Below are 27931 nucleotides of genomic sequence, written 5' to 3'. Positions count from 1 at the left end.
ATTTTTGACCCTCAAAACACAAAATTTCCCAGTTTCTCTCTACACCTTTTTAAAGAGCTTAAAAAACAAATAATTTAGTGTATCAAAGTGTTTTTTACGGTAATTGGAAGCGGAGAATGTTCAAAATTTTAAATTCCCACGTTTTTCTTATAGACAATATTGTAGTTTGCTTGTTTATGGATATATTTTGATCAAACTTGGTAATTTAATTTTATTTTTGTATACTAAGCTATTAATATTTTACTAAAAAACATACTTTATTAGTTTCCTTGTAGCAGCAAACTTAGGTACTGGTTAAACCTAATGTTATTTAAATAGATTTGATTGAAAATCAATTTAGACAAATGAAAATTCGCTTAGTCGGCAGGTTGCTGCAGCGGGAGTATTCTACTGATACTTTATGAAACCAACCAATCAAACTATATATTTTCCAAAATGTCAAGTAATGCTACTAAACTGATTCTGCAAGTACTGCAAAATCATTTCTTAAATATATACCTCTATAAATTATGTTCCTGTTTTTCAACCTTAAGACAAAACAGACAAAAACTGCGGTATTAACAGAAACAGTGGGTTGTGTGGAGAATCATTACCTGCCACCGCCACCCCAAACCCCATGAAACTACTTATCCATCTTAACATGCAGTACACCTTGAATTCCACTGGTAGGGTAACATTGTCTAGCACAATTTTTGCCAAACAAAATAATCTAATCTCTGATTAGAACGATCCTATATTGCACAGAGTGTAGATCAATGCATAACCTGATTCCTCTAGATTCTGGAATGCATCATCATGAGTCTCCTGAAATGTGCCATAAGCTTGACTTCAGGTAGCCTATGTTAAGTTTCTTTATTCTTATTAATTACCTTTACTTATTCAGAATCAGATGAGTCATTAAAAGTGTGAAGTGGTATTGATTAGATTTTAATCTTGGTTAATTGAGCTTCAAGTTCTTGCTCCATAATGCACATTGCCCATAATGTAACTTTTCAGAAAATTACCAACCTTCAGGTTTATGTTTTAATACCATTTCATGTACATCTAGTAAGGCTCAAATGCAAATGTAAAGTATCAAACCACGTTGACCAACCCCAACAGCATTTTTAAGTCTGTCTTCAAAAATTTACACAAATATCCTTATTACATTATTTTAATAACTATATACAGTAACTGCTTTCTGGGTTTTAATTACCAGAAAAACAAAGCATTTAAAATACAAAATTCTCAGGATATCTTAAATTCTTGACAGTTCGGTGCAAATTTGAAAACTGGACACTTTCAATAGTCACCAATAAAACTATTGGGAATAAGGTATTTAGGGAAAATATTAGAAAAACAAAAATTTGTAATATCATCATTTATTACTTGAAATCATTATTATACTAGTTTATCACAGAATTGAAAATAAAAATTTAAGCGATAGAAAAAGTAAAAAATTGAACAATGCATATTTTTACTTGAATACTTGTCTAGCATCTACCAAGGAATAGTAAAATGGAAAGAAATGTAGTATCACTTAAGATTTTTCAGGAATAAGTCATTTACAGGCCTCCTCTGAGTCGCAAGACCAAATGGAGAGTAGACTCCTTCTGGATGTTGTAGTCTGACAGGGTTCGACCATCTTCCAACTGCTTTCCGGCGAAGATCAGTCGCTGCTGGTCTGGGGGGATACCTTCCTTGTCTTGGATCTTAGCTTTGACATTCTCGATGGTGTCTGAGGGCTCAACTTCCAGGGTGATGGTCTTTCCTGTCAGGGTCTTGACGAATATTTGCATTCCTCCTCTGAGTCGCAGGACCAAGTGGAGGGTGGATTCCTTCTGGATGTTGTAGTCAGACAAGGTTCGGCCATCTTCCAACTGCTTTCCGGCGAAGATCAGTCGCTGCTGGTCTGGGGGGATACCTTCCTTGTCTTGGATCTTAGCTTTGACATTCTCGATGGTGTCTGAGGGCTCAACTTCCAGGGTGATGGTCTTTCCTGTCAGGGTCTTGACGAATATTTGCATTCCTCCTCTGAGTCGCAAGACCAAGTGGAGGGTGGATTCCTTCTGGATGTTGTAGTCAGACAAGGTTCGGCCATCTTCCAACTGCTTTCCGGCGAAGATCAGTCGCTGCTGGTCTGGGGGGATACCTTCCTTGTCTTGGATCTTAGCTTTGACATTCTCGATGGTGTCTGAGGGCTCAACTTCCAGGGTGATGGTCTTTCCTGTCAGGGTCTTGACGAATATTTGCATTCCTCCTCTGAGTCGCAGGACCAAGTGGAGGGTGGATTCCTTCTGGATGTTGTAGTCAGACAAGGTTCGGCCATCTTCCAACTGCTTTCCGGCGAAGATCAGTCGCTGCTGGTCTGGAGGGATACCTTCCTTGTCTTGGATCTTAGCTTTGACATTCTCGATGGTGTCTGAGGGCTCAACTTCCAGGGTGATGGTCTTTCCTGTCAGGGTCTTGACGAATATTTGCATTCCTCCTCTGAGTCGCAAGACCAAGTGGAGGGTGGATTCCTTCTGGATGTTGTAGTCAGACAAGGTTCGGCCATCTTCCAACTGCTTTCCGGCGAAGATCAGTCGCTGCTGGTCTGGGGGGATACCTTCCTTGTCTTGGATCTTAGCTTTGACATTCTCGATGGTGTCTGAGGGCTCAACTTCCAGGGTGATGGTCTTTCCTGTCAGGGTCTTGACGAAGATTTGCATTCCTCCTCTGAGTCGCAGGACCAAGTGGAGGGTGGATTCCTTCTGGATGTTGTAGTCAGACAAGGTTCGGCCATCTTCCAGCTGCTTTCCGGCAAAGATCAGTCGCTGCTGGTCTGGAGGGATACCTTCCTTGTCTTGGATCTTAGCTTTGACATTCTCGATGGTGTCTGAGGGTTCAACTTCCAGGGTGATGGTCTTTCCTGTCAGGGTCTTGACGAATATTTGCATTCCTCCTCTGAGTCGCAAGACCAGATGGAGAGTGGATTCTGTAAAACAACAAATGATCAGTAAATAGGACTCGTTTATATTTTTGATCAAGGGGGTACTGCAATTAAAATAAATAGTCGGATTAAAGCTTTTAAATTTACATCTTACTTACTTTGTGGGATACTAAGGGGCGGTTCACGAGCTCGGTACTTCATAGTCCGCGACCAGACGTTGGTCCCGGACTATATAAGCGACGACCAAAAAATGGGTTCACGAGTCAGAGCCTAATGATGTGAAAGCCGGGCCCATTGTAGGTCGAGACCAAATCCATAGCTGAGCCTAATGACAAGGATTCGCAGGGAATTTCTGTTGAGACGTTGGTAACCAGTAACAACAGTCTGGAAACACATGTGAAGCCACTGCTGTTGACATACGCACTTCCATACAATAGGATGATCGTGAAAAAAGGCTGAACCAAAACGTCCAAACCGATTATTTTTCTCGTTTTCATTGTCCCAATGCTCGCCTATGATAATCTATCTAAGTTATTGATTTATAAACACAACAATCCACCTTTGTATGAAATCAGATAATGGAAGTCTTTAGTGAAATATATTTTTCTGTGTGCATTATTATAATTCAATTAAGATGCATGACATAAAATAACCGGGTATTTATAATCGGATGGATGCCTATTTTGCATAAATACCCGATAATTAAGGATGGTGATTTTTGGATAGGATAATTTTAACTAAACTTATTTAAATGGTACAATCATTGAAACTAAAAGGTATTTAGAGGTACTGATTATTAGATATAAAAATCGTATGTGTGTGCTGGATTTAATCTTGGCTGTAACCAAAGAATATTCTTTCCGTTATTCTTACACTCTATAATAATCTAACCGTAAAATGTTGAAAATAATATTCTGAAATTAGCTCGTAATATTATTTATGTTAACAGCTATGGTTTTTAATTTACATTTTGTGTTGATGCGATTTTTAAAATCAGTTTCATTTCAATTTGTACCAATTCATACTCGATTTACGAGTATTATATTATATTTACTAGTAGGAAAACATTGTTTTTTTTTCTTTGGACATAGTTTCGAACTGAAAATTTGATTTGTTCTGCTTTCATTACCAAACAAATAGCTACCATCCAAACTTTACTAACATCCAATAAATCACCAGTTTCTCGATGAAAAGTGCCATCAGCAAAAAATATTAGTGCAACAATTTTTTTTTTTTTCAATTTAGAATACTGTAATGAATTTTGCTGTCGGGAAATCCCTGCCTTGGAGTGAACGCCTCAAATGACTCATTGACGGTATCTTTGGAACATTTTAATATATCTTTAAATTCATTAAGTCATAAATAGTATATTTCATTACTAGGACCGAAAGTGGCATTTTCCGTCGCGCGCCCAAGTTTTTGTGTGAGGCGAAGCCGAACATAGGGAACTCCAATTTCACGTGCGAGGCGAAGCCGAGTATGTGAGAGCTATTTTCACGTACGAGGCGAAGCCGAGGACGGGAATAATGGAGCAAGTGCCGGATGATAACTTTCGGTACGAGTTATGAACGATACTTTTCATCACGACGCAAAAATACACAAACACAGAATAGCAGACCTCAGTATATTAAAACAATTTGATTTCTCAATTAATTTGATTGAACATCAAAATAAAATAAAATCTTCTAAAAAGAAACCTACCTACGTATATTTCTCAATAAATTTTGTTTAAACATCAAAATAAAAGAATAACACAACTTTTAAAAATACATACAGCTGATTAAAATCATTAAATTAAAACATAACAAAACACTGGCGCGCGTAGTGAATAAATGGAGAACTAATTGAGAGCGAGGGAAAGTAAATTTAGAGCGAGGGAAAATCAGCTGATCGATTTTCCCTCGCCCTAAATTAGAGCTTGGGAAACGACTACTTTCATTGATATCAGCTGTTATCGAAAATAGTTACTTTCGTTAAGGAGTGATGAAAAGGGTTTTACTCATGATAACGAGCTGGTCTTATGCAAGGTAGTGGAGTGATGGTACACAATTGTTAACATAATACAGTATAGATATTTCGTAGTCATATTCAATACACACGGCTACCAGTAAGTAGCCTACAACACAAGACGGTGATATCACCGGGAACCGTACTCAACTATGTTTTTGACTGACGGTTTGCTTGATGTTTCCCACGGCAAAAAAAACTATTTCTGATAATTATGTTGGATAACGATGGTTTAACTGTGGATGATTAGTTATATTTATATTCTACGCATAATTGTGTCGTTAAAATTGTAATAACATGGGGTTTGTCAGTAAAATATCTTTGTTATGATACTACTTTGTTACGTGCATAATTTATCCGTCGTTTTAAGCTGTTTGATGATTTTTGAGCCTTTTTACCATTTTTACATATTTTTTAAATATGGTGTTGTGGGTAATGAAACTGTTCGGAATTTAATGAGGAACCATATTTAAACATTAGTTTTTAACAAATAATAAAAATAAAGGAGCTAATTAGATAAAACCGGCATCATGTCACGTTAAACCTGCCTCCTACCAGGTCTGAGTTGGAGACCAAACACCATTGTTCTTTTGGGCCCGAACCATCTCATTTGGGCTCGGACTTGACTCGTGAACCCACCGGGACTAATGATCAGAGCCGGGACTATCTGTAATTGGACTCGTGAACCCAACTTTTAAAACCGGGTTTTATCCCTGCACTAATTGTGTGCCGCCTATCAGTTTGGTCTGCGGCTTATATAGTCTCGAGCTCGTGAACCCGATTTTTTAAGTCGCGGCCCAAATACCGGTTATTTCCGGATTCTGGGCTCGGACTACGATAGTCTCGAGCTCGTGAACCGCCCCTAACAATGTTGACATAATCTTTGAATCAATTCCATCTTAAAAGGGTAGGCTAGTTTAAAGTAGAAACTGTAGAAAAGAGGGAATGAATTATTTAATAAAAAATTGTAATCTTATTTTGGGTAGGCCTTATGCTTTTTAATGTTCTGATATGATTGGCATTCAATAAAAATCTAGTCAAATTGTGGATAATATTACTTGAAACTGAATATCAGAAATCAAAATTCACAACAATAAGAAAAATAAAATGTGATTCAATGATGTGATTAGTAATTTAAAAATAATAACCATTAATGTTTGAAAGTTACCTTTCTGAATATTGTAGTCGGACAGGGTACGGCCATCTTCCAGCTGCTTTCCGGCAAAGATCAGTCGCTGCTGGTCTGGAGGAATACCTTCCTTGTCTTGGATCTTAGCTTTGACATTCTCGATGGTGTCTGAGGGCTCAACTTCCAGGGTGATGGTCTTTCCTGTCAGGGTCTTGACGAAGATTTGCATTCCACCTCTGAGTCGCAGGACCAAGTGGAGGGTGGATTCCTTCTGGATGTTGTAATCTGACAGGGTTCGGCCATCTTCCAACTGCTTTCCGGCGAAGATCAATCGCTGCTGGTCTGGAGGAATACCTTCCTTGTCTTGGATCTTAGCTTTGACATTCTCGATGGTGTCTGAGGGCTCAACTTCCAGGGTGATGGTCTTTCCTGTCAGGGTCTTGACGAAGATTTGCATTCCTCCTCTGAGTCGCAGGACCAAGTGGAGGGTGGATTCCTTCTGGATGTTGTAGTCAGACAGGGTTCGGCCATCTTCCAACTGCTTTCCGGCAAAGATTAGTCGCTGCTGGTCTGGAGGGATACCTTCCTTGTCTTGGATCTTAGCTTTGACATTCTCGATGGTGTCTGAGGGCTCAACTTCCAGGGTGATGGTCTTTCCTGTCAGGGTCTTGACGAAGATTTGCATTCCACCTCTGAGTCGCAGGACCAAGTGGAGGGTGGATTCCTTCTGGATGTTGTAGTCAGACAGGGTTCGGCCATCTTCCAACTGCTTTCCGGCAAAGATCAGTCGCTGCTGGTCTGGAGGGATACCTTCCTTGTCTTGGATCTTAGCTTTAACATTTTCAATTGTGTCTGAAGGTTCTACTTCAAGCGTGATGGTTTTTCCAGTTAGTGTTTTGACAAAAATCTGCATACCACCTCGCAGGCGCAAAACTAAGTGAAGAGTTGACTCTTTTTGGATATTATAGTCAGACAAAGTTCTGCCGTCCTCAAGTTGCTTACCGGCAAAAATCAGTCTCTGTTGGTCTGGTGGGATGCCCTCCTTATCTTGGATCTTAGCTTTAACATTTTCTATTGTGTCTGATGGCTCAACTTCCAGGGTGATGGTCTTTCCTGTCAGGGTCTTGACGAAGATTTGCATTCCACCTCTGAGTCGCAGGACCAAGTGGAGGGTGGATTCCTTCTGGATGTTGTAGTCAGACAAGGTTCGGCCATCTTCCAACTGCTTTCCGGCGAAGATCAGTCGCTGCTGGTCTGGAGGAATACCTTCCTTGTCTTGGATCTTAGCTTTGACATTCTCGATGGTGTCTGAGGGCTCAACTTCCAGGGTGATGGTCTTTCCTGTCAGGGTCTTGACGAAAATCTGCATTCCACCACGCAGCCGCAGGACCAAATGGAGGGTAGATTCTGCAACATTCACAAAAGCCCATCAGCATCAACATTAGCCATTAGCATTCACCATCAGCATTTAACACACTTATGGTGTCAATTTGACTGGTTTAACATCATTATTTTTAATGGTAATATAAATGGCGTACTCTAAAAGAGATGAACAATAAGTCTACTAAACCTTAAATCTTGAAAAATGCCAATTAAACCTTCAGTAGGTAATAGAAATTGTACGCCTGATCTCTTAGATCTTGAGTTACTTTAGCAGCCAAAATTGTCATTAATTACTTTCATAACAACTGTCCAGGATTAATAAGCCTCACTGTTTACCAATTAAAAAGTTTTAAAACTCTTGATTAATGAAAACATGTTAAAAGAGCCGTAGATGTTCATTAACTTTGTGACGGAATAAATTGAATTCTTCAAAATTGTTATTTTAGTCATAAACTATTACACAAACTACAAAAGGTTGTTTAAGAACTAAATGCTCAAGACTATTCCTTAATAAACAAAGTTAGGAAAGTTCATGGTACAGCAAAACACAAATAAAAAAAATTAAAACTAGACCTAGGGTGCCAATAGATGCCGAGTCTTATAATTATTTTTGAAAGAAGAAATTAAAATTTGTACTACAAATCCTAGGGTTTTATAAGGTTCAAATGCTTACAAGGTTAGATTTTTTAAATTTATTCTCTGAATGATTAAATACCATACCTTTCTGAATGTTGTAGTCAGACAGTGTACGGCCATCTTCCAATTGCTTTCCAGCGAAGATCAGTCGCTGCTGGTCTGGAGGGATACCTTCCTTGTCTTGGATCTTGGCCTTAACATTCTCGATGGTGTCCGAAGGCTCAACTTCCAGGGTGATAGTCTTGCCTGTCAGAGTCTTGACGAAGATCTGCATACCTCCTCTCAGACGCAACACCAGATGGAGAGTGGATTCTGCAAAACATGAAGATACTTTGTTAGTAGATGGAATTCTGGAGAGAGTATATTTCCTATGACTGGTCACAGGTTCATCAAACTCTTACGTGTATTTGGAGATAATAGTTCTTAAATACAGCAGAGGCACTAATAGAGTTAGTCCCATTGAAATTTATGGACAAGGCCAAGATGACATATTCTGAATTGGTTGTTGAATTAACATTTGTAAAATTACCCCAAATAATCCAACTGAAAACTCATGAAGAATAGCCTACACCCTATGTAACAAGCTTCTAGCTAAAAAAAAATATTCAATTACAGAATGTGCTTCTGATAAAACTTCAAAAACATTTACAGCATTTTCCACAACAAAATAGTTAGGAGTAAAAAAAAAAAAAATAAATAACTTATTAAATGGGAAGAATTTTCTTAACTTCACTTAAACAAATCCTCCATCTACACACTTAATGAAGCACGTGTAAATTGCATACCTTTCTGGATGTTATAGTCAGACAGTGTACGTCCATCCTCCAGCTGTTTGCCAGCGAAGATCAGTCGCTGCTGGTCTGGTGGGATACCCTCCTTGTCTTGGATCTTGGCCTTGACATTCTCGATGGTGTCTGAGGGCTCAACCTCCAACGTAATGGTCTTTCCAGTCAAAGTCTTGACGAAAATTTGCATTTTTCTAAAACAAATAATATTACTGTGAAACAATTTGACCAGGAACGAAACAAAATTTGTAAATGGGATTGAGCTAAAAAAAACAATTTAGCGTAAGAATACAATCTACTGCTGAGACATCTATGGACTGTCAATAATCCAATCGCCGGTCCAGAAAAAATAGTAAAAAGATATGCTTCTTTAGAATGTTTGTAATTCTTGTTGTATTCTTCCAGACTATCCTTAAGGCAAGTATATTACAATTTTAAAAAACGATTAGGGACGTTATTGGAAACAATGAATTGACCTAGGCCTACTATTAAGCTTAGGCCAAAATATTATTTGAAAAATTATTATCATTTAGGCCTAGAAGACTAAGTTAGGCAACATAATATCTTCAAATTAAATTTCATTTTTAAAGATGAACAAACTTGGTAGGCTAACGTCTTTATTTCACAAATGCAATAACTTAGGCCTATGCCTTGGTTATTGCATTTGTGACGACAATGTCAAAATGGTTGTTTCAATGAGTTAACCCTCGAAGTGGTCACCATGCAGTTTCCATAGTGGCCATCCCAACTTGCTTTTATTGCAGACATTTTAGCGAACTTCCCCATAGGGAAGTAGCAATTACCATAGGTGGCACGGTAAGACCTAGACCCGGGACCGATTTACTTTTTAATTTGATGTCCCCAGAGGCCAAAAACACCATTTGTTCAAATTTATATACTAGGTACGTCTGTGAACGCTACTATAACTTGAGTAATTTTTGTCCGATGAATTGTTTTGATGAAATTTGGTTTGGCGTAACTTATCTTAGGCTATCAAACTTAAACTATCAAAATTTCAAATTTCAAAAATTTCACCTAGACTTTCTTTTTAGTTTTTGTAATTTTGTTAAAAATTTAATCAAGGGTCCAATCCTAATTTCTACTCACATATTAAGATTCCCCTGGAATAAAACTAGTAAGCACATTGATATATTCCAACAATACTTTTTTTACTTAGGCCTACATTTGGTAACATTTAAAAAATCCTTTCAAACATTTAGTAGGCCTATCTGTTGGCACAAACAACCAAATGAAAATATCGATTGATATATTGAATAAATTAATCAATATTTACATTCAGTTGTTTGTGCCAACAGATACGTCTAGCCAACCTTTATAAATATTATATTTTTATAAAGGCAATTTTATTGCAAATCTAGGAAAAATGTTTTATCAAAATATTTGCAAAAATAAAAAAGCTGTAGCCATTTTATATAACTTAATTTTATATTAGGCTATCTTAATAGGCCTTAGGTTAGTCAAGTTTAGGCTCATTCTTAAGTTAACTTAAAATGTTTAGCCTAGGTCTAATCAGTGTTGGAAACTTTTCAGGATCCGAACCGTTGGCCTCTCAGAGGGTTGAACCTACACAAGGCCCCACTAGAAAAAGCAGGCCATGCTGCAGGATCCATGACGTCACACTAGTGGATTGATTTAATTGATAAATTCATTGCCATCACCATTCCCATATGTTTTAGGTAAATAAACAAGCTGGCTGTTTTTAAGATTTTAATGGTAAGAGTTTAGTACAACTATCCACCACTGTGACGTAGTGTTGCGCTACCCGCGCTGCAGCATGGCCTGTTTTTTCTAGTGGGGCCTTGCCCTACATCCCAAACACACTTCAGGTTTTCACGGTTGACAAAATTCAGGCTCATTGATGATTTGAATGGGACTCCCAGCTAATTATTTTCAGTCATAGTCAAGCAAATGGAAGTGACAACTTTATTAACTAACTCTGATTCTACAATATGAAAATCACCTGATTAAGTTACACTTTACACTTTCTAAGACCAATAACATAAGACATTAAATACAATGACATTACTAAATACTAAGACATTTAATAAAATGTATTAGGGTGAATCTCACAAAATGTAACACTTTGAATTTAAACTTTAAAAAATGTTTTAATTGTTTTAAATAATTTAAATTATTAGTAGATTGAAACTTTATATTGTAGCCTATAAAATAGATTTTCATATCAGCAGAGCTGAATTTGATCATTTCCTATTTTTCCCATTATTTCAAATTTAGTTGACACAGAAACATTTACAATCAGGTAACGCTTAAAAACTAGCAGTGATAAATTTTATTAAATGATAAAATAATTATATAAACAATATAATAGACCCTTAATTATTAAAAATCAAATGTTAAAAAATGTTTATTCAAATTACTTTGCTAATTATAAGGAAAAATTGTTGTATTTGTTGGTTACCTATTTAAATAACATTAGTTTAACGAGTACTTAGGTTTGCTGCAACAGGGAGGGTAAAAAGGTGTTTTTTTTGTAAAATATTAATAGTTTAGTATGAAATTAATGCATTTTCCAAATTTGATCAAAATATGGTCATAAACAAGCAAGTTACAACAGTTTACTTATTCTCCATAAGAATAATATAGGAATTTTAAATTTAGACCTACAGTTTTTTTGAATTTTCTCCATAACCATTAGGCGCATAACAACGCTTCAATATACTAAATTATTTGTTTTTTTGAGCTCTACAAAATGGTTTGTAAAGTAATTGCAAATTTTTTGTTTTTAGGGTCAAAAATGGGAAAAACCAATTTTTGCCCCACAAAACCCCTCATAAACCCAGTTCCCATTGTCCGATCATGCTGGTTCGCGAACTCGTTCGAATAAACGTAGGTTTACACGTTTGTACCAAATTTCATCAAAATCGGATGGTTTTTGCTCGAGTTATGGCGCTAATGGACACATATATAAATATAGAAATAAATATAGGCCTGTATATGGTTTTGAACGGATGGTGTTTTTGGTCTCTAGAGACCTCAAAACAAAAAAGTAAATCGGTCCCGGGTCCAGTTCTTACCATGAGTACTACGGTAATAGCTTATTCCCAATAGGGGAAATTCAGTAAAAATAGCAAAATTAACAAAAAAAAAAACATGGTTAAAGTGAAAGATTAATTTTACCATGTGAACACTTAATGAATAATCCATAAAAAATCACTTCAGAAAAAGTACCGTAACAAAGTGTTTTTCTCAGGATTTTAATTTTAAAACATTATTGACTAATCACTTAATTTTTTTTACAACGATGTTACCATGTTTAGTCAAAGATGTTATTCTTCTCAATCAACCATGTTACTCTCTTAACTTAACCTGAACTTGTAACGGCGTAGCAGACTAGCACTACGCAGCACATATGAGTAGGTATGAGTATTTTTGTTTTGAGTTCTAGTCGAAGTGAAGTAAAATGACGTCACTAGGCATAATGCCGATGATAGAATCATCAGAGTGAGTTAATAAAGTTCAAAAGTTGTTACTTCCAGTTGCTTTTCGTGTGGTTGAAATCAGTCAGCTGTAGGCTTTACCCACAGTTCATTCCACTTGTAAATGTTATCCAACCTTGTTTATTGAAGCCTAATGTTGTATATTTTACGGCAATATCTTGAGAAATATTCATCAGCGGTGAAAAATAATAGTACATTTGGATTCAGGAGATAAAAAACTATAGGCCCTAGGCCTAAAAATTTGTTTGGAGGCACCTAGATACAGAATAAATACCCAGAAATTGATTTCTTAAAATAAAAAATAGTTGGGAAATCTATGTTAACCAGTTTGGAAATTTGAGGCTTCTCCCCCACCCCCCCTAGAATTTAACCAAGCAACGCCACTGAATGGGAGGAGTATAACTTAAGTAAAGCTGTGTTTACACCAAAATTTCAAACAAAAAACTTGCAAACCTTATTTTTATTTCAAGGCTATATTTCCATGTTTCATGAAAATGTTTGAAACACTTTCAACGTTGATTATGACTCCCCTGCTCTGGTTCCTGGGATTGAGGAGTGATCATTTTAGTGTCGTAAATGATCACTTAAATGTATTTAAGTGTCGAGGATGTCATTTTGAATTAAATATCATCCATGCGTAGTTTTATTGTTTTTATTTTTGTAATCGGAAATAGTTTGGTTCCACAGGACTTGCTGCTTACTGTAATTACCTACTAGCTAATTAAGTTTAGAATTTTGCCATCTCCCCACTCCATCTCACTCAGTAAATTTTCCATTGTCAACAAGCACGAGGTAACTAAGCCCAATAGCCTAATAATTTTTCATCCCCCAAAACATTGGGATTTTTTATTGAGCTTCTTATTATTTATTGTAGCAGTCCAGACACGGTAAAAATGACACTTGACACAGGGTGGTGTGAGTGAGTGTGAGGAGGTGGCAGCTTAGGGGATGGCGAGGAAATGTTTCTTGTTTCGAGTTTCAACAGCACATAAGTTAAGTGACCGAATTACAGACTTCAGGTGGAAACAAAAATTTGTTGCAAACACTGAAAAACTGTTTGCAACAGCGAAATGTTTTGTATAAAATTGCACGTTTTTATAGATGTTTTCAATTTCTGTTTGCAATTCCTGTTTCAAACTCCAGTGCAACTTGAGCGCGGTTTTAGGCTAACTTAACTTATGCCCTAACAGCGGAGCCTGGGCTAGACATATTTCCCTTCCAAGTTATCAGGTTGCTTATGAAATAAATTAATAACATAAGCTTTGAAAAACTGCCAAGAAATAGGAATTGAGTAGGCCTAGGCCTATAAGGAAATGTCTACATTGTGACGCAGCAGACCTTCCTTTGTGAGTCAGCATGTTTCGTCAGATCAATTATGAGCTCCATCAGCCTTACGAAGTTCCGCAATTTATGAGATTGAACTTAAATTAAAATGCGTTTGGTAATTTACTGGAACTAATCGTCTACCTCTAAATAAGTTATGAAGTTTTTCTCTGGCGAACTTATAATATCCTTCTTCCTTTGTTCCACGCAAATTCAAAATGGCGTAGGCTAGGCCTAGATTAGAAAGCCAGTCATGAAAACTTACTTTGCATTACATAGAACGAAATCTTGAGTCTTAGGGTTTGCAAACATAAAATAAGATGTCGTTCCTCATACTTACATGATATTTCAAACTCAGTCCTCACAATTCGAAACTTGCAACTATGCACAAACTTGAGCTACAGCTGAATTAGGCTACTATGATCACCTCTTCACTTTCAGAAACTGCGGAAATTTTCAAGATGTCGGGTTTTATAGGAGCGTCGAGGAAGCATTTCATTGGCTGACATATTTAGCGCAACGTTGACGTCACGGTACTTCGTACAGGATAGCCAACGCACGATTGAAAAATACCACTATTGCAACTAACGCTCCCCTGTTAGTAGATATGAAAACTGACAGTGTTTATTTACCAATGGTGGCAAGACTTGGATCAGCTGACAATTGTGACGCATACATTGTTTTGCAGCAATGCATCGCATCCTAAAAAATCTAGAGAAATTGAGAGAACGAACAAGCAACAAGAAAGAACTAACGAGAAGCTTCTAGACTAGAATCAAAGGCCCAGAAGTTAATTGACAAATTAACATAACAATAATAGTTGGTTATTAATTAACTGTAAGTTCGAAATTAAAATATGAAAAAACGGCATTTTGAGGAACATCTTTTCGCCCTACAAATAACTTAAAACTATAAGAGTAAATGAACTCTTACGACGAAAGATGCATAATAGAAATTTTAGATTACAAACCACGATCATTGACCAATATTCACAAAGGTATTTTCCTAAATTGATGTTTATCGCAATAATAACGGGATTAGAGCACACCAAATGAAATATATATTTGCATTCTCTCTTCATTTAAATTAAATATTTATTGGCAATTGGCCCAGTGACTCCACAAATTAAATTCAAAATAAAACCTTGTATGGGCAGAAATAATAATTGCATACGATAATTTATAGTCAAAGTTATTATTGAATTTCGAAAATCAACAAATTTAACATGTGTGTATATTATTTTTTAAATATATAGGAACTGTTATTCGATAGTATAAATTAGACTGCATGCACTCATGCACATACAGTACCAGATCTTATTTCTAAGACGTCCTATACCAATATATAAGTAATGTATTTTTATGAATTTGAACCCCTCCAATAATTTAAGGTAATTTAAGTTACGCCTTGAAAGAACCTTCCAGTAAACACATGTTGATTTATTTTCCTGTTTCATTAAAATTAATTAAAAATCCAAACAAGGCTAAGGAAATTGTTCTAGTTTGGTGTCACAATATTCACGTGGATTTTACTAGTAAGGAAAAAGGTATATAGGCTATATGCATTTTAGTGTTTGCACTCGATTTTTAATTTCTTATGAGTTAAAAACAAAACTCGAGTCTTCATGTATAAGATACACATAAACTGAGTTTATTCCTACAAATCTACTTTAGTGAAGCCATTCCAGCGGAGATGCTTCTTCTGCGCGTGATTTCTGTTATCGATCATGTACCTTTCACGAGGCCATCCATTTGGATTAGGTAATAATCCATTTGTCAGGTGGTTGTGTAAACCAAATCAACACAAGTTGTTATGTGGTTTTCAAGGGATATGCGCAGTATTGGAATACTTTGCTGCAGTGGCGTTGCTTGGTTAAATTCCAGGGGGGGGAGAAGCCTCAAATTTCCCAACTGCCTAACATAGATTTCCCAACTATTTTTTTTTAGAAATCAATTTCTGTACCAGTACTATTTTTAAAAATCTACAAATTATTATACTACACTGCAGTAACATTCAATTCAGTATTTATAAACTCGCATTAACAAAACATAGCTAGTTTTACATCCTATACAAAATTACTCAATTTCTAAAACTTCTACCAATTCATAATGAAATTTTATGACTTCAAAAAGCTTGAACAAGTAATGTTTCGAATCCAAAAAACTTTAAAAACCATTGTGGTAGCAGACGTAGCAGTGTAAAATTTTAGTGATATAAAATAAGCCTCAGAGTACAAATTAGTGGGTATAGAAAATATATTTTATTACAAAATAATGAAACTAAAATACTTTTAGAAGTTAAGATCAACATTTTAACTTTCATAAAACTTACAGCTAGGGTAGGCCTAAACAAGTTTGTAATGATGAAATATTAATATCAGTGTTGTGAATAATATTACTCTAGCCTAGAAAGGAATAAACCTAAAGTAAGACTCGTATAAAATAAAAACGTTCAACTTGGTTGATAATAAACTTATACATACAATAAAAATGTTAACCTTCATCTTCATCAAACTAGAACTTAGACAAAAATCAAACTTAGAGTGAAAGTCAAACATCAAATTTTAGGTTATGTTTTGTCCACGTAGATCTGTTTCAGAGGGATTAGTTGATTCATTTTTGTAAATCCTTAATTAGGAGTGATAAATAACTTGTGTAGATTTTTAAAATATATTCAGAGAATAAATATTCCATTTAGTTTATTAAAAAATAAGAGTTTTAAAGGTAATACCGATACACAAAACCTATGTTTAATGTTATTTTAATCTGCTTATTAGCAAGTACTCCGGTCAGTTAGCCTGCTCCAAATACCACAAAAAAGGTATAAAATATATTTCATGTGACTGACGTGAAAAATATTTTTGAATTTCTTGTAAACACTAACAAACAACATAATTGAACAGAAGAGCTACATTGCTTGCACTTTCAAAATTCAAACTTGCAGACGAATCATTCAGAATAATCAACACAGGACAGGATCAAGGTACCCAACATGCGTCCAATAAGGAACAAAATTTCTCGTAAACGAAATTCCAACAAGCTTTACCGCTAATTGATTATTGATTTCTTAAAATAAGGCGTGTTTAGCCATGGTTTAGCCTTGTTTAATCAAAGTTAAATTAAATCAAAGAAGCGTCAAGTTTATTTGTCCAAGTCAAAGAAATTTTTCCCTTTGATGGATTTTTGCAAATATTTAAATTTTGTTTAGTTTAAAAATATATTTTTCTTGTATCCGACTTCCCAACTGTCCCAACTCATGGCAAGGAAATTCCCAACTTTTCTCTTTCCCAGATTCTAGGGGGGGAGGCTCCCCCCCCTACCCCCCCCAAGGCGACGCCCCTGCTTTGCTGAGCCGTTGAAGTGGGTAACGGTTAATAATACGTGAAGAGCAAATACAGATCTATTCTATTTTATGTAAAATTTAATAAAAAAAATGTTTCAACTCAATACATCGGTCGTGAAACCCAAAAGGGATTAAATCAATAAAACCGTTATTAACAAAAATATTTTTGAGTAAAGTGTCGAACAAGATAGTATAGCTCTCCGAGCCCCTCCTTTTATGATTGGTAAAGTAGAATCAAAGGGAACCCCCGTGGTGATCCACAGCTGGAATTGGCAATTATTATGAATCAAAATTTGGAACAAAATTTTCAAGATCAAGAGTTAATATTCTTTTACAACAATTTAAAACTGTCCAAAATACGGACATCTGGGCCCCACAACGCGTTATTCGAAACCAAATATAACATTCCATCTTAAAATGTTGGATTAATTTATAGTTGTAGGGCCTATTCATTTTTTTTATAACATACTTTTCTGACTTACAACAACACGGGATGTCTTAAGTACTTTTTTACACCATATTACAAATTCATTTTATAACACATAGGCTCGGAAAGGCCAATGACTTATGACTCAATCGCCACATCTGTGACTCACAAGCATTTTACCCATGATGACGTCACACCACTAGACAACAATAATGATACTTCACGGTACTGTATTGTGTCAAATTTCTCTACCGTATCGTACCGTTATGAATTATCCCCCCGTTGCATTTGCTGCGGTTAACTTAATATGCAGCCCAATAAAACAAAATAAAATTAATTCAAAATGTTCAGCTAGTATAAACTAGTGTTCCTAGTTTTATTGCGCAATTGTACCCAAGAACAGTGTTTAACCTCAATCCGCCATTGCAACAGATATTTTTGAAACGCATTGCAAACAATACGTCGTGGCTGCGATTATTGATCCACCATATTGGCTGGGTCGTCTCTTTGTTCACGATCACCTATGGACTATTATTTTGAGGTTGGTCAAAATCCGTTAGCTGCTCCCAACCCATTTGAAATCAAGTAAAGTCAGGTTATAAGTGGATAATTTTCAATTTTCCTTACATTTTAAGAGTCTTCATCAGTGGTAGCCATCTTGAATCTTAGTCCCATAAGACTAATGTTAACTTGGTGGCGGTATTACGTCTCTTCCGATTGTTGTAAAGATATAATTTTTATGTCAAATTAAAGGTATGGTAGTCCTCTAGCTAATGTATTGCGTAAATTGTTCATTACGAGGCTAAATTTTGAAATATGAATAAATTAGTGAGCTATAAATCAAATATTTTTTAACTACAAACTAAACCATATTTTCAAAAAATAACTAATACATTAGCTAGAAACGTGCCTTATAATCATAATACTAAATTTTGGAATTTTTATTTCCATAAATAACTGTGTAATTTTGTGACAAGTAATTACGTTGAGTATACTGATCGGAGCGCAGCAGAGTGGCCAAGCGGGGAAACTCGTGAAGGCGGAGTGATACACTGAAGTTTCGGAGAGAGTGGCGCGAGCCCATATAATTTAAAAACTACAAATTATTGGACAATCGTTTGCTGTATTACCACTTTTTATGTATCCGGAACTCTTGGTACTACTTATTAGACGTGATTGATGCTGCTTTAAGCAATCAGATGATTGTGCTTCAAAATACTGTAATGAATATTAATTTTTCTTTCGATTAGGCGGATTGATTTTGAAAGCCACAGGAAGTACTTATGCGAGAATTCTTCTACGTATGTAGCCTAGTGTATGAGTAAATTTAATGATGTAATGTATTGTTTTGCCTTTGTGAAGACTATGATTTAGTAATCCGGAAAGGGGCACACAAACAATGTAAGCCAACGACATAACGGCACAGGGGGCTGTGAACTAAAAAGCGCTTCTTCTACATAGAAACGAATAACAAACAGGAAACTCCAAGTCGTCTGGACCAGTCTTATCCCCTAATGAATTCTGTGTAGCTGAATATATCTTACTGAATATAGTAGTTAGAAGTACTATATCGTGTGTGATAAATAATTTAGAGTGTTTTACATTCGCGAAGATTGTAGTTGTTAGTTTTACGTAGCCTACTGCAGATTTGAACAAATCCCAATATTTTTTTTTTAAACAAGGAGTCTTAACTAATTTCAAGACAGAAAATCAAGTTACACAATACACATCCCACAAAAAAACATCAAAAACTGCAAAATCTAAATTTACACATTGATAATGTGTAATTACTTATGAGATTGAAGATAACGTACTAGTATAACATTTTTAGCTTTAATCGCACCTTGCATTGCTTTGCAAGGCAAGATAGAATCAGATTTCTTATACTGACAACTGGACGCCGTGATCGCGGCAATACCATATGCATATATATACAACACTGGATCGCTGACCAGTATAGTTATTATACCCAAATCAGCAGAGTCTGTGAGTGCTATAAAAACAATAAAATTGTCTTCAGCTGTTCCATAAGGATGAGAAATATACTAAGGGAGTATGTTTTATCTATGGTAGTGTTGTGTGTTGCCTTTGTGGAGATGATGATTTAGTGTCCCGAAAAGGGTGGCAACAATGTGATCAAACTAAACAACCGCACATTGGGGCTGTAAACTAGAAAGTGCCTCTTCCTAGAAATGCCTAACAAATAAGGAAACTCCTAGTCTTCAGAACCAGTCCCATCCCCTACTGGAACTCAAACGGCTTAGGCCACTGTTACACTGTTATTACACTGATTTTAATATTTTTATTGGTAGTTGTTTTATGGATGATGTTATCATTCTAGCATTCTTATGGCCTTACCATCTTGTCGCATTATGGTTTTGTTTTAGTTTATTTCGTAGAAAACCCCAAGTAAAATAAAGTTGTAGGCCTATATACAGTACTAGCTGTGTGCCCATCATGAATTTTTAAAGCTTGGCGTTGTTAACGAATAATTTTTTTGTGGACTGTGTATTTATTTACTTATTTATATATTTGCCAACGAATTTACACAAATTTTACAGTTTGATTAGGCCTAAAAACGATTATCATAACATTATAGATGACACTATCAAAACTTTCAAATAATTATTTTGTTTGTAATTTGCTTTGGTGAAAGCGTAACAAAACCCCTAATTCAATTCTGCTATTGTGTGTGTATGTCTGTTGGTAACGCATTAATGTCCTTATTTCTCAGTGTTTCTTGGAAACGATAAGAGCACCTTTGTTAATGAAAATTTCAACCCGAATAAAGTGTGCAGTAGTGAGGTTGAGGTAGTTTTTTTAACTACTTTTAACCAGTGTGAAAAGTAACTTTCAATTACAGGCCTACCTTAGGGATATGCCTCATAGATCTACAAAGCAATTCCTTTTATCATTAGATATAAAATATGGACTAACACGAACGGGTGACATTTAATTGCGAAGCATTCGTTTTGGCTTTGAAACTGTCAGATATTGTATTTGCGAAGGTTTATATGTATTCCTATACAGTAATAGTTTTGCCAGCATATCTGGAAAAATGCACACTAAATATGCAAACCAACTCCTGTTCTGAATATAAGGTTTCAACTTACTACAAGATTCCCGTACGTAGAACGGGCAAACAGCTAGTCTTATATAAAGAACAGCAGTTGGTTTGCATATTTTCAGATATGCTGGCGAAACTATCATATATAAACTAATACAGTATCTGACAGTTTCAAGTTAAAAAATCCTAGTAAACATTAGAAGGAAATGTGAAAAAATAACACAATGTTGGGTTTTTGAAAGTTTTAAGTTTATTTCCTAAGTAGATAGGCCATGTATTCTAGGTAAAAGTACTGGTATCAAGGATTGTCGTCGAAATTTGGTTATGAATAATTGTTTAGTCCTACGAACCCAAGAGATGGGCAATTGGTCTATTGGCTGTATGGTCCAGCGATTGCAGCACATAGTGGTGAGAAGACACATTGGAAAAGCGAGTTGAGCATAATTCGTAAACCTCTGTTACAATCATCCACTGCAGTTGTCACTTTACATTTTACACTTTACACAGCCGCAATTGAAGTGCCGTCAATGAGTTGAACACTTTTTTTGTAAACTGATATTGGTAACGCTAATTTTAAAAAATGTAAGTTTCCAGGCCATATACGCAACACTGATTCAAGGTATTTTTCCCGGTTATCATAACTCAAGAACAATTTTATACACAAAGACTCTCTATTTTCATGTACGTTTACCCTAAAAATTATTGCACTTACGAATAATTAAATCCGTTATGTAAGGAAACACGGTGTATCTTGATAGGTATTCTAGTTGTTCAAGAGAAGACCGCGTAAAATGGCTCTTTGGCCGTAACAGACAGACAGACAGAAATTGAGATGAGACTTGTTTCGGCTTCTTTAATGTATAAAACGTAAAAATAATTTTATTAAAATTTATGATTCTGACCAATGTACAGACAAAACTCTAATTTTATTTATATAGAAGATAACAATTTGTAAACCAGTTTTACACAAATGTTAGAACTGTTCCATTGTTATAGTGTGTTTAGTCTCTATTTGTTATATTGTTTTACGTTAACTTTTTGTAGGGATTTTTGTCGTTACTAAGAATTTAATCATTCTGATTTTGCTTATTATAATCTTTTAATGCTTTCTGTTCTTTTGTAAGGCCTTATTATACTGTTTTATGTATTGTTCAAATTATTTTCATAGAGAAACCAATACAAACTTAAATTGTATACACAGTATAAAATTACCTATATCATATTTGTAATCCAGTTCATAAATGTTCGAACACTGTTCCATTGTTATGTCGTGTTTACTCTGTATTTGTTGCAACTAGGTGAAACCCGTCGAAATTGACGGTTACTTTCAAGGCTAATTCATCTAACTGCGATAAATTGAGTGAAATTATACATATTTTGAGCATTTAGCATTGTTTAAAGAGTAATAAGTGTAAAAACAATAATGATATTAATTGCGTTAGTTACCAAATATCAATCATCATAAGATCATTCAATGAATAAAATATTTCCCATATTGTACGTCATCGGAGTTTTTATTAGTATGTTATCTGGAAAGAACCTTTAAATAGTGTTAAAATCGTATTGTGGATGTTTTGTAGTTAAACACTTCCGTATTTCATCAGTGTAGCCTAATGCAGATTAATCTATGATTTTATTTGAAAAAATATCTGTTTGTTGGGATGACATGTTTTAACTTCAAAGGTATATCAGTTACAGCGTAGGCTAAGTTTGATTTTTCCTTCGTCACGTCGCATATCCATCTGTGCCAATGGATAACCCTCTAGCACAGTTTTGAGAAATTGGTTGTGGGGTTACTGTTAAAGCTGGAATTACTTGACATAAGGGATGTCAGTTAATTGTCTCAGCCTTATCAATTACATAAAGTTGTCAATATAATCTCTCTACGGAATGTTAGGTGTAGTGGAATATACTTGAAGTGAAGTTGGCTTTTATTTTTGAACTGTTAGGGGCCTCCTCATTTATATGGGTGTGCGGCTTCATTGGCAAGAAATAATGGAAATGACATAGCAATTTGGCATTTCCAAAAAGCAAAAAAATAAATTGGCTGTTACGTAATTTATTGACGTTTACATGCATTGTTAATCAACGTATCTTATAAAGGATGGTGTGATTTAGTTTAAAAGGAATATGACCTTTCTGTCATGACAGTAGCTGCTTAAATAGTATTTACTAATTGGGCCATTTTTACAGCCAAAATGTTGTGTTATTTTCAATAATGTTACCAACCCAGTGAGCCACGGTCCGTAATATAGGCCACTGCAAATAATTTGTCAAGATAGGTGCTATTTTTAGGCAAGGTTTCTGTGTTTGGATGTTATTAGACACGGTAAGAGTACAATCAAATTCTTCTCTGCAGGTGAATTATCTGTTGGAGAAATATAAGCCGAATCATAATGTCACAATGCGAGTTTGAGCATTGTGGAACTATATGGGTAAGTTACATGGATTTTTTTAGGCTGCTGCTCAGTGTACTTTAAGAATATACATTTTTGAGATAAATTAAATGGTTTTTGTTGCTGAGTAGCGCTAATAGTAAACATGCACAACCCTTTTCGTCTAATAACATTCAATGGCTCTCAAAGAGTTCAAGTTCTTATTTGTACACATATCTATATTATGTTTTCACTAAGCTGAATGAATACAACCTCTCTGAAAAGTCTGCAGTATATTGCAGTTTTCCAGCTTAATGACTTTCTAAGTCATGCACATATCTCTACATAAATATTGTAAAATGTTTATCCAGTTGCTGTAAACTACTATTAATTAAAAAAAAATATGGAGACGGCTCAAATGTGCACCGTGCCCTTCTGCACTTGTATTATTTTGTATTGTATTACACAATCAAAGATTTTTCCAATGATTGAAAACATGTATGACAATAATCTCATGAACCTATGATGATCTGTCTAGAATAATATGATAAACTATAGGCAAAAGTGTTGAAAAAGGTAGAAACAAACCCGTAAAATAGATATAAGATAGTTCAATGAGAAATAATTGTAGTTACTGTGATAAAAGGATTTTCCACTGATTTCGTAATGGAACACGTTATATTGCAAAACATGACATGATACAGAAGAAAATTGATTTTAAAATCTGAAAATAAAATTGCAAATACTTCTTTTGGGCAATTTAGTAACTCCCAATAAATGTGTGTTGTTTAAAATACAATTTTAAAATTAACAACCGTTTCATTAAAAAGTATTATCCACATGGCCAAAACGTAAACAAATCTGTGTTGAGCATTGGCCTACTTAAAAGGCTTCTGGGATAGAGCCCGTAGCAATTTTACTTAGTTTTTCTTTTGATAACTCATCTACTGACCAAGACCTTTCTTTAGACACCTCTATCAAGTTTTTACGCCCAGCTGTTCTCTCAAAATAATAGTTTAATGTGACTGTGGGCCCAATTTTGTACGAAACACACACTGTTGTATGATCTCGAGTAGCCGACCCAGTGTTAGCAACAAGGGGCCAAACACTAGGAATGTAGCGCCAGCGACGTCCCTTTCACTTTTAGCAATTTTACAACCCTCGCCACCCCTACGCATGCAAAGAAAGAGAGACAGTAAAACAGCTGTCCAAGTCGATCGGGTCGACCTAGCCTCGGTCGTCAACTCGCTTTCTTTTTCTTCGCCTACAAGCGTTTGAATAGGGGCGCGGGAGAACTACTTGTGTGATGCGGCACGCGTAATACCGGCAAAAACTTTCAGGTAGTTCTACAGAGCGCCACCAGAATTGGGTCGCAGGGTCGCGTTTGAGTTGCCACTTTGCTATTGAAGACTCTTAATTTGGAGAACGAGGACAGCTAATGCGAGTTTCGAACGCTGTTTAATTTATTGTATTTGTGGAAGCATTTAATATGTACGCTTAGGAAATGATGTAAATTGGTTTTTATGTAGAGACAATGCAACAATGTTCACGCGGGCAAGTTTTGGCAATTTGGCACGCCGTTGAGGTTACTGGCTTGACAGAAATAGAGCTGACGGAAATTCAAATTATCCGGCATTTCCCGAAACGCGTTTGTCACTTCACTTCTCGTGTTTTTATCACCGGCATTGAAATAAAAATAATAAACAAGGAAGGTATGGGTCTCAGTGAAACTGCCCCGTATGAAGAAAAATAAACAAAGCAGCGTATGAGAGAAAAGACGGGGTAATGGCTTTGTCATGTCAAAATAGAAAATTACATGAAAATATATTTACATTGCATGCTAAATAAAGGTTATGCTTGCAAATATTTTCTAGAACATTTTTTTATATTTATTGTTCATAAAACGTTTAGAAAAAAATGCGTTTCAGAAAATATCATTCTTGGAACTCGCATATCTTATGAAATCTTTCATTTGTGATTCGGTGGCCAATTATTCAATTCAGTGAATCCCCTCTACGAAAAATAAGTGTGCCGAAAAACTAAATAGTATTTTAAAATGAAACAAGTATTGAAGTATTTAAGTTTGCTAATTTACAGTAATGATGTAGCATTCAGCAGTAAAAAATATAATTTTAACGCCTTTTCTCGGAAAAAAATCCCAACATTTTCACCGGGAAAGCGAGATTACGCAACGTTTCGTCAGACGCTTTCCAGAGTTTTCTACAACACGTTACTTGCAATCACGTGGCACAGCCAGTGAATCAGCTGCTTTCCATGTCATACATTACATATGATAACGTCAAACTATTATCGACGGTTATTTATCAGCTGTTCAAACAATTCAATTAGTCATTTGTAGAAGAATCGATAACAAAAACTGCGTCGCAAATTTGCGTCCACTGCAATAATTGCGATTTTATTCAAAACAACAGAAATATATTCGAACAATACTAAAGTCATATCTATAAAAATTATAAAGTCGAACAAAATTAGATATAAATATTGTGTTAGGTATAAAACGTATTTTTGTTTATCCGTGTTATTTCCATTAAGTTTTTGCTAGAACATCGACGTTAGTACGTTATTATGTTAATTAGATAGGGGCGAAGGGAAAGGGGAGAATAAGTAGTTTCGGTTCAAATTAAATTCCCTCAACACCTCAAGAGGGAAGAAAAGAAAAGCAATTTGTATAAATATTTAAAAACTTAGTTTTCTTTGTGTATTTATGATCAAGTGCACATAGGACAGTTTTTTTTTACTAAAACGTGAGTATAGGTACCTAGCTCTTATCAACCACTTGTACTGTATAACAACTCTATAACAATAAGAGTTGTCTTGTGACGATGATTTGTTCAAACTTCAATGATTAATACAAGGGGCAATATTTAAGTAAATTTAGTTATCCCTTGTCTGATTACAAGTGCACTTCAGAATGTTTTAAAATGATGAAACGTGGACTATTATTTCAAGATTAATTTATATAATATTGAAAGTTGTCTTGTGATGATGATCTATTCAACGTTTTTATCTAGAACATTCTTAAACAACGCTCTCTTAGCAATTAGATAACAAGAACAAGGTCTCATTTCCCTCAATATTATACATAGCTCATCCGCCCAACGGGTCCCTGTCCCTCGTATCCCTGAATTATATAAAAACGTTAAATGCATTGGACGAAATTAGGCCTAATAGGATAGGCTACTGTATATTTATTAACATTAAGTGCAGTAACTGCTTTAGTATGTCACCTGTTAGGAGAAATATTATAATTTATACACGATAATTTGTGGGTTTAAATAGGACTTGCTTTAAATGTAACAATTCAAACATTATTCATCCAAAATGTCCGATATGAGTGAATGTTAAAATATGGAAAGTTAAATTATTTCTAGAATCAAACCGGATGTATGATAGTAATATCCTGATTTACAAGATAAAGATTTTGAATAAAAACATTTTGAAATAAAACAAGTCTGAACGCGGATGTTGAGCGTTGAGCCAAGAGCCAAGCTAAAACTTGGCGATGCAGGGGCAGACCGGCTGTCGCAGACTCGGCAACACCGCACCGCAGCAAATTAGCACGAACTGGCAACACTGCAAACGCTATCCCCTGCTTGTCGCTGTTGCTAACCTGAACCCGACCTTGGCCACCAAGGTTATCAAGTCAGCTGTTGTTTGAATAACTTGTGTTCAAAAGCCAAAGTCAACTGTCAACATTATCTATCCCAGACTCTAAAAACAAAACTCCAAACACAACTTTTTTTACAATAAGCACATTTTTCAATTTGTAGAGCAAGTTCTCCAAATTATGGAAAGTCCAATGTTTAAATTATTTAAAAAAATGACTAAGGTAATCACACACACACATAAGGAGATGCGACTTTGAACCTACTTTTTACTGCTTTAGTAGATGATTGGAAACTGGAAAGATTAATTTGAACCCAGAACAGAACATATAGGAGAGCATTTCATCTCATCACACTTACCGGTACCACTAATATAAATTTCATAAATACATGCAATGATAGTAGCCTACATCCCAATAAAGTTTCTCATGCCAATGAAGTCACCAACACCAACTACTGTACACTAAAGTTGACTAGATCCTTAGAAGGTAAGGGAAGGGCAGAGTGTTTGAACTTAATTATTTATTTACATTGAACAAAATAAATAGTCTTTTTTATTTCCCTGCAGGCTGCAGGGCCTCTTTAAAATATGAGACGATGGTGGGTCTGGGCACAGGGGGCACAAACTGCTTTATAATGCGTTGTATTATATATGCGTTGGGGGCGCAATGAAGAGAAAATTCCCTCACAAGGTAGGGTGGAGAAGGGCATAATTATCTCTGGAGGGGGGGGGGGGGCAAAGTGCATCACATGCAAACCACAGGACTGTTTCTCTAGATATACCTTTTCCCTGTGAATAAAGTAATCTAAAATCAACTTTTTATCTTGATTTTCCTGACTTTCCTTGATTCTCGCCTATGCTACAGCAGCTTGAGTTGAGATATACCTACCTTCTATAGTTTTATATAGTGAGGTACTCATACGTCATAGATACCGGTATTTAGGCAAATAAATCTTCCAATTCCAATAATAAATATGAATGATCAAGATGAACCGACAACTCAACCGAATCCCATTCAACTCTATTTTGGACTAACGCAAATGAATATTAAGTTGCAAAGTTTTAGGTTTTACAAACAGTACACAGTAAACGAAATTCACAATGATATTGGCTGTATGAGGTTTAAATTGTGCTATTTGCTATAAATAGTGCCATAAGAAAGAACATTTACTGTAGCAATGTAACAAATTCCAAATTACACCAAAGGCTTTTTGGTAGGTACTTGAAGCAAGGAAGTAGTAGCCTATTCTTCTATGAGATAACATGCTTCCTCAACCCCCACATAGGTATATAAATGACTTAACATGTTATTCTATCTTGATTTTATAATACAGTCATACAAAAGTAACAAATACTTACTTGATCTTGTTTTTTCCAAAAGAAAGAGATGAAATAAATAATGTCAAATTGGGTGGTTGTTTCTGTACAACAAAAATATTA

General features: G+C 35.5%; 1 protein-coding gene across 2 annotated transcripts; it reads right to left on the bottom strand.

Moving 5' to 3' along the window:
* Positions 1 to 1345: 1345 nt before the first annotated feature.
* LOC129002413 (polyubiquitin-C-like) lies at positions 1346 to 27931 on the bottom strand. 2 transcript variants are annotated; one of them, XM_054430195.1, is made up of 5 exons: positions 27851 to 27931; positions 8852 to 9045; positions 8151 to 8378; positions 6087 to 7454; positions 1346 to 2956 (listed from the first exon to the last, which is right to left on the bottom strand). In XM_054430195.1, the coding sequence occupies exons 2-5, from the start codon at positions 9039 to 9041 to the stop codon at positions 1545 to 1547; spliced, it is 3198 nt and encodes a 1065-aa protein (XP_054286170.1). In that variant the 5' UTR covers positions 9042 to 9045; positions 27851 to 27931; the 3' UTR covers positions 1346 to 1544. The 2 variants fall into 2 exon arrangements, with proteins under 2 accessions (XP_054286170.1, XP_054286169.1); XM_054430194.1 differs by lacking the exon at positions 27851 to 27931 and adding an exon at positions 13994 to 14119.

The sequence above is a fragment of the Macrosteles quadrilineatus genome, unplaced genomic scaffold (genome assembly GCF_028750875.1).
Source record: "Macrosteles quadrilineatus isolate MER2022 unplaced genomic scaffold, UCM_ALF_1.0 Scaffold_9__3_contigs__length_116548681, whole genome shotgun sequence".
NCBI lineage: Eukaryota > Metazoa > Arthropoda > Insecta > Hemiptera > Cicadellidae > Macrosteles > Macrosteles quadrilineatus.
The sequence above is the reverse complement of the archived record's forward strand: the minus strand, read 5'-3'. Positions and strand labels throughout refer to the sequence as shown.

Excerpts from the sequence above, each read along its gene's own strand:
- LOC129002413 (XM_054430195.1), bottom strand. The coding sequence starts at position 9,041 with ATGCAAATTTTCGTCAAGACTTTGACTGGAAAGACCATTACGTTGGAG. Across the intron at positions 7,455-8,150 it reads TGACTACAACATTCAGAAAG|AATCTACCCTCCATTTGGTC; the intron begins GTATGGTATTTA and ends TGAATGTTGCAG. Across the intron at positions 2,957-6,086 it reads CGACTACAATATTCAGAAAG|AATCCACTCTCCATCTGGTC; the intron begins GTAACTTTCAAA and ends GTTGTTTTACAG.